This window comes from Phlebotomus papatasi, unplaced genomic scaffold, assembly GCF_024763615.1.
Source record: "Phlebotomus papatasi isolate M1 unplaced genomic scaffold, Ppap_2.1 HiC_scaffold_172, whole genome shotgun sequence".
Classification (NCBI taxonomy): Eukaryota; Metazoa; Arthropoda; class Insecta; order Diptera; family Psychodidae; genus Phlebotomus; species Phlebotomus papatasi.
Genome location: NW_026604414.1, coordinates 1 through 7,636, shown reverse-complemented (window position 1 = coordinate 7,636; position 7,636 = coordinate 1). Strand labels below are relative to the sequence as shown.

General features: G+C 43.7%; 1 protein-coding gene across 1 annotated transcript; it reads right to left on the bottom strand.

Annotated features, from left to right (window-relative positions):
• Nucleotides 1-701: 701 nt before the first annotated feature.
• LOC129808892 (uncharacterized) lies at nucleotides 702-5,228 on the bottom strand. Its single transcript, XM_055858797.1, has one exon. The coding sequence runs from the start codon at nucleotides 5,226-5,228 to the stop codon at nucleotides 702-704; it is 4,527 nt and encodes a 1,508-aa protein (XP_055714772.1).
• Nucleotides 5,229-7,636: the final 2,408 nt, after the last annotated feature.

Sequence of the window (7,636 nt, the reverse complement as noted above, 5' to 3'; positions counted from 1 at the left end):
CTGGAAAATTACCTTGGGAGTACCAGCCGTACTCCCAAGGTAATTTTCTAGTTAAAATTTCCCATGCAGTTCCTATGGTACTCTAAAGGAAAATTCCTTAGGTAATTCCTCAATGATTTTCCATGTTCTTCCTAAGGGAATTTCTATAATGACTTCTGGAAATTTCCCCAAATGTTCACCCAGGTTTCCCCAAGGAAAATACCTATGGAATATTTAGGGAAATTACCCGAGTGTCCTGGAAAATTACCTTGGGAGTACCAGCCGTACTCCTAAGGTAATTTTCTAGTTAAAATTTCCCATGCAGTTCCTACGGTATTCTAAAGGAAAATTCCTTAGGTAATTCCTCAATGATTTTCCATGTTCTTCCTAAGGGAATTTCTATAATGACTTCTGGAAATTTCCCCAAATGTTCACCCAGGTTTCCCAAAGGAAAATACATATGGAATATTTAGGGAAATTACCCAAGTGTGTGAGCTTGTTACCTGAATATTAGAATAAGAAAGCTTTAGCAATCTCTCCCTGTCTTATCCCTGACTGTGATATAAAGTACCTGGAATAGTTTATGAAACACCTTTATATTTCCTGCCCACTAATGCCCACCTTGTCTGTGATAAATCAGTACCTGTAAGGAAGAATAGGGTTATGATCCGGTTTGAATTGATTTTCCCTATTCTCTTCTCCCCGGATGAGAGAATTCTCATCTAATCCACGGACAGTTTGGATAATTTGTTGACTGCCCTCCTGGTGAGGCCACTAGATGTCTTCAGGGTGACCACACGAACCACGGAATCTGCTCCCGGATGAGTTTCGATCACTCTGCCCAGTGACCAAGTCGCTGTCTTCAAGTTGTCAGACTTGATGAGCACTAAATCTCCAACCTGAAGATTCCTCATCTCTCTTGCCCACTTCGGTCGCTCCTGGAGTGAAGTGATGTACTCACGGTGCCATTTCTTCCAAAACTCCTGTACTAAGCGCTGCAGTAAGTACCACCTCTTGAGCCGATTGATGTCCTCTGACAATAGATCGGGTCCAGCGTGCAATGTCAGAGGTTGCCCGATGAGAAAATGCCCTGGAGTGAGCACATCAAAGTTCTCTGGATCTTCAGTGAGCTGGCAAAGTGGCCTGGAGTTCAAGCATGCCTCTATTTGGGTGAGAACGGTGTACATTTCCTCGAACGTCATCACAGTGTTGGAGAGTGCACAAAAGTTCGTGGCATTGTCACAAAACATATGCTGGCAGTGTCCACGACGCGCTGTGAACCTTCTCAAAGCCGCCAGAAAGGCTTCCGTGGACAAATCCGAGACCAATTCCAAATGTATGGCTTTGGTGGCCATACAAATGAACAAACAGATGTATGCCTTTGTCGTTGTAGATTTCCTGACCGTCCCAGCCCTGATGAGAAACGGCCCTGCATAGTCACAGCCCGTGTTGAGAAAAGCCCTAGCCTCTTGGACTCTCATGGCCGGAAGATTGCCCATGAGAGGTGTCTCCTGTCTTGGTTTTGCGCGAAAACACTTCACACACTTATGAATAACCCCCTTCACACTGTTTCGCTCCCCGGTAACCCAATATTTTGCTCTCAAGATTGATTGTGGGAGAGTAGTCCCGGAATGGAGATTTGTCACATGAATTCTTTCAATCAACTTTCGAGTAAACACATGTTTCCCTGGAAGAATTATCGGATGCTGAGTGTCAAAACTCAAGTTTGTGTTTTGGATGCGCCCTCTCACTCTCATGATACCATTCTCGTCCAGGATTGGGACAAGCTTGGACAGTTTGCTTCCCGGTTTCACTGAATTGTCACTTTGGAGACACTTTAGTTCGTCAGGGAACTCCTCTTTCTGCACAAGCCTGATCAAAACATTCGTTGCGTAATTGAGTTCTTGCACTGTTAGATATTCACTCGCAGACTGTTGAAGGGTTTTTGAAACGTCAACTTTCGACCATCTGAGCAAATACGCGACTACACGAATGAGTGTTGTGACGTTTGAGAAACGATTAAATAAATCACTCGCGAAATTATTTTCCTTTGTTTCAGTCACAAACACTTGCACCACAGGCACCTTTTCTTCACTTGTGTCGCTTTCCTGAACCAAAGGAGATTCAGGCCACTTCTCCTTTTCCTCCTTGAGCCACTCCGGTCCATTCCAATACAGCTGATGCTGAAGGAGAGCTCGAGGAGAGAGACCTCGAGAAATGCTATCCGCTGGATTCTCCTCAGAGATAACATGCCTCCACTGACTGAATGGGATGATTTCCAGAATTTGAGAAGTGCGGTTAGCCACAAATGTTTTCCAGTGAGACGGATGTTTTTGCAGCCAGCAAAGAACCACCATTGAGTCTGTAAATGCTGTCACGGAAACCTGGTATCCCGTGAGCCCCTTTTTGACCTCTGTGAACAAGCGACTCAACAGCAAAGCCGCAGTCAATTCCAGCCTTGGAATTGACAATGTCTTCAACGGAGCGACTCGTGATTTGGCCACCACGAGAGTCACTGTCGTCCCCCCATCATCTCCTGTCCCTCTCGCGTAAATCACGGCTCCATATCCTTTCTCAGATGCATCACAGAACCCCCCTAAGTCAATCTGAGAATCAATAGAGGGAATAAACCTTGGAATTTTCATCCCTTGCACGACACTGATTTCTTCTTGGAAACGATTGACTTCTGCCATGATGTCATCAGGAAGTGTGTCATCCCAAGACACAGGTTTGAGCCACAACTGTTGAAATATCATCTTGAGTCCTGCTGTGACTGGAGATATAAATCCCAAGGGGTCAAATATCTTAGCCACAGAAGCACAAAGTTCCCTTTTTGTGCGAGATGATGTTATTTCAGGCAGTACCAAACCAAGATTGTCATCTCCGGGAGCCCATTGAAGACCCAATGCACTGACAGAACCCTCATATATGTCCTCTGGGGACATTGCTCGCTGATCCTCTGGGATTTTCTCAAGTAGTGAGACCAAATTTGTCACCCACTTTCTCAAGGGAAATCCGCTGCTGTCCAGAACTGATTGTAGATCTTCCCTCACCTTTGTTGCTTCTTGTACCGTCTGGGCACCTCCCAAGAGATCATCCATATAGAAATTGTTGAGAATCTGCTGCGCTGCCTCTGGATAGAGCTTCTCATTGTCATAAGCCACTTGTTGAAGAGTTCGTGTAGCCAAGTATGGCGCGCAGGAAGTGCCATATGTCACGGTTGTGAGCCTGTAGGTGCGAACTTCCTGACCCTTGTCATATCGCCATAAGATCCTCTGAAAATCCCTGTCCTCGGCTGACACTCCCACTTGCCGATACATCTTTTCTATATCGGCTGTAAATGCATATTTGTATGTCCGGAACTGAATAAGAAGATGCAGCAGTTCACCTTGTACAGTTGGACCCACAGCCAGAACGTCATTCAGCGAAACATTGTTAGGTTTTGTTCGTGCTGAAGCGTCAAATACTACACGAAGTTTCGTGGTCGTACTTGATGGCCTCAGAACTGCCATGTGAGGAATGACGTAGGATTGTGAATCGCTGATTTCCTCGTCCTGAGGAACTAGCTCCATGTGCCTCATTGACTCATATTCATGCATGAACTGAGTATATTGCCTTTTAAATTCCCTGTCCTTTTGGAATTTATTTTCCATGATCCTTAGCCTCGCCAGTGCAGCTGATTGTGAATCCCCTAGAGCCTTTCCATTTTCCTTGAAGGGCAATCTGACCTCATATCGACCAGAATCCGTTTTCCTCACGTTCTGGATGAAATGCTCCTCGCATTTCTGCTCTTCCGGTGAACGTATTTTGGCATTTGGAGTTGCTTCTTCCGTCTCCCAAAATCTCTTCAGGAGATCATCCAAATTGACATGAGTGTGATGTGAGGTTATGCTTGGCATCTCCCCGTGGATCTTGCCACCAAGAATCCACCCAAATATTGTCAGCTGTGCGACGGGAGATCCATTTTCGCTCTTCAGGATTTGTGGAAGGTTAATTGCCATTGCGTACTCCGCTCCCAAAATGATATCAATACTACCAGGAGTATGATACTGCGGATCTGCAAGTTGAAGTGTCTGGAATTGCTTCCAGCACTTAGCCTGAACAATTTCAGCTGATGGCATTTGTGATGTGAGATGTGACAACATGTAGGCCTCGACAGCAAGATGCTCAGTCGGATTGTGGATCGATGTGAGCTGGATAGACACCAATCCTCTAGTGTATCCCACTGTGGCTTCTGCAGCCCCTTTTATCGCAATTTTGGCCTGTCGACGCGCTATACCAAGTCTCTGTACACACGCCTCTGAAATGAGTGTACATTCACCTTCACCATCGATGAGTATCCGACAGATTTGTTGCGATCCCTGACTGTCTATAACCTTGACAAGAGCAGTAGGAAGCAACGCCTTTTTGTGGACAATTGAGTGATGTGTGGTCAATGCTGGAACCTCAGATTCAATTGTCGCTTGCCTTGGAACCTCTGGAGTGGGAGCAGGAGCTGAAGCACCAGCCGGAGCTGGAGCTGGAGCTTGCTCCACATGAAGCAATGAGTGATGCCTACTGTTGCAGGAAGTACACCTTGATTTGGACTGACAATACCTCGCTATATGATCCGATCTCAAACAATTGAAACAAACCCTGGATTGCTGAGAAACGAAACTCCTTCGGTCTGGAGCAGACAGCCCGTGGAACTCCTTGCACTGAAATAGTTCATGACTTCCTGAACACTTTCGGCAGGTCACTGTCTCAGTGTGATGTGACTTCACACTGCCTTGGGATGATGTAGCCTTTTTGATGGGTTTAGGGTTCGACGAATTGGTTGATGAGGATTTATCTGACCAGCGCTCCATAGCATCAATGCGTGTCTCAAGAAACTCAAACCATTCCTCAAGATTTGCAAGTGTGTGAGAGTCTCGACTCTCTTCCCATGCTTTCTTAGTCTCTTGATCCAACAGCTGTTTCATCAGATAGATGATCCACGAATCAATCGTCAAATATTCGGAACCCAAGTTACTTAATTCCTTGAGGAGTCTCTTGCTGGTGTGTGTCAATTCCTTGAGCCCAGTCAAAGAACCATCCTTCATTTTGGCTTGAGCAAGGAATTTTTGAATGCACTCATTAACAATGTGCACCTTTTTCCCATATTGTTTTTGCAGAGACTCCCACAGAATCTCATAATTGTCATCTGAAATCTTGTATTCCTCAGCTGTTTCAGCAGCTGCTCCTTTGAGTGACGATTTGAGATACTGCATCTTTTGACCTTTAGACAAATTTGGATTCTCATGGATTGTACTCTTGAAATCGTCATGGAAAGTCTGTCATTTGGAATATTCTCCTCCGAAAGTTGGAAGCTGCAATTGTGGAAGCTTAGTTACACTAGTTTTTGCGCCAGTGTTTGAAGCCCTCTGAAGCTCCACAATATCCTTCAGCAAGTCTGTTTGCTTCGACATCATTTCGGCTAGTTGTCCTTCCGCATTCTTGACTTCACGACTGGAACCTGTATCACGCTCCTCTTTCCTAGCCATGTTTATTGAATCACGTACAGCCATGATCAGCGAAAAAGTCTTGTCCGTGAAAGCATCATACTCAGATTCTGCCTTTTGCATGAGTTCCTCATTTCCTTCGACAGCCTCAAAAATGCGTCCTTGATTTTCCGTGAAGGTATTCTTCAGCTCTATCAAAGTGTCATAGACTGACACCCATTCTTCAGCCGTACGCTTGACACCATCGGAGGATCTTAGAATTAGTTTATCTAATTGCCTTGACACGGCACGCTGATTGCGCTCCAAATTGGAAAGACTTATAGGCTGAGACATCTCGAAATCCCGTATGTGGATCAACTTGTGGGACCAGGACCAGATTATGGTCCCGTAGATGGTTCAATTTGTAGAGAGACGGACCAGATTGTCCTATAGGTGGCTGAACTTGTAGGGAGAAGGACCAGATTATGTGTGAGCTTGTTACCTGAATATTAGAATAAGAAACCTTTAGCAATCTCTCCCTGTCTTATCCCTTACTGTGATATAAAGTACCTGGAATAGTTTATGAAACACCTTTATATTTCCTGCCCAATAATGCCCACCTTGTCTGTGATAAATCAGTACCTGTAAGGAAGAATAGGGTTATGATCCGGTTTGAATGACCAGATTATGTGTGAGCTTGTTACCTGAATATTAGAATAAGAAAGCTTTAGCAATCTCTCCCTGTCTTATCCCTGACTGTGATATAAAGTACCTGGAATAGTTTATGAAACACCTTTATATTTCCTGCCCAATAATGCCCACCTTGTCTGTGATAAATCAGTACCTGTAAGGAAGAATAGGGTTATGATCCGGTTTGAATCGATTTTCCCTATTCTCCTGTTGTCCTTTGAGAAACTTCGATCCTCGTTAAATTCAAACACAAATGACTTTTGAAAAACTATTTATTTTTACTTCGATAGCGGAAAGATTACTGATAATTAACAAGATTAATTAAAGAAAAGAAAAGACGCGTGATGATTTGTCAAGAGCAAAAATCCAAGAGAGTGAAAATCGCTGAGTTGCCAGAAAGGCAAGGAGAAAATCCCAGAAGGGGAAATTTCCCAAAGTGGCCCAAACTCGCCTAAAATCCTGAATTCAAATTTGAGAGGCGGTTGGGCATTGTTGACATTCTCCCACAAAAATTTCCCATGCAGTTCCTATGGTACTCTAAAGGAAAATTCCTTAGGTAATTCCTCAATGATTTTCCATGTTCTTCCTAAGGGAATTTCTATAATGACTTCTGGAAATTTCCCCAAATGTTCACCCAGGTTTCCAAAGGAAAATACATATGGAATATTTAGGGAAATTACCCGAGTGTCCTGGAAAATTACCTTGGGAGTACCAGCCGTACTCCCAAGGTAATTTTCTAGTGAAAATCCCCCATGCAGTTCCTACGGTATTCTAAAGGAAAATTCCCTAGGTAATTCCTCAATGATTTTCCATGTTCTTCCTAAGGTAATTTCTATAATGACTTCTGGAAATTTCCCCAAATGTTCACCCAGGTTTCCCAAAGGAAAATACATATGGAATATTTAGGGGAAATTACCCGAGTGTCCTGGAAAATTACCTTGGGAGTACCAGCGGTACTCCCAAGGTAATTTTCTAGTGAAAATCCCCCATGCAGTTCCTACGGTATTCTAAAGGAAAATTCCCTAGGTAATTCCTCAATGATTTTCCATGTTCTTCCTAAGGGAATTTCTATAATGACTTCTGGAAATTTCCCCAAATGTTCACCCAGGTTTCCCAAAGGAAAAATACATATGGAATATTTAGGGAAATTACCCGAGTGTCCTGGAAAATTACCTTGGGAGTACCAGCCGTACTCCCAAGGTAATTTTCTAGTTAAAATTTCCCATGCAGTTCCTATGGTACTCTAAAGGAAAATTCCTTAGGTAATTCCTCAATGATTTTCCATGTTCTTCCTAAGGGAATTTCTATAATGACTTCTGGAAATTTCCCCAAATGTTCACCCAGGTTTCCCAAAGGAAAATACATATGGAATATTTAGGGAAATTACCGAGTGTCCTGGAAAATTACCTTGGGAGTACCAGCCGTACTCCCAAGGTAATTTTCTAGTTAAAATTTCCCATGCAGTTCCTATGGTACTCTAAAGGAAAATTCCTTAGGTAATTCCTCAA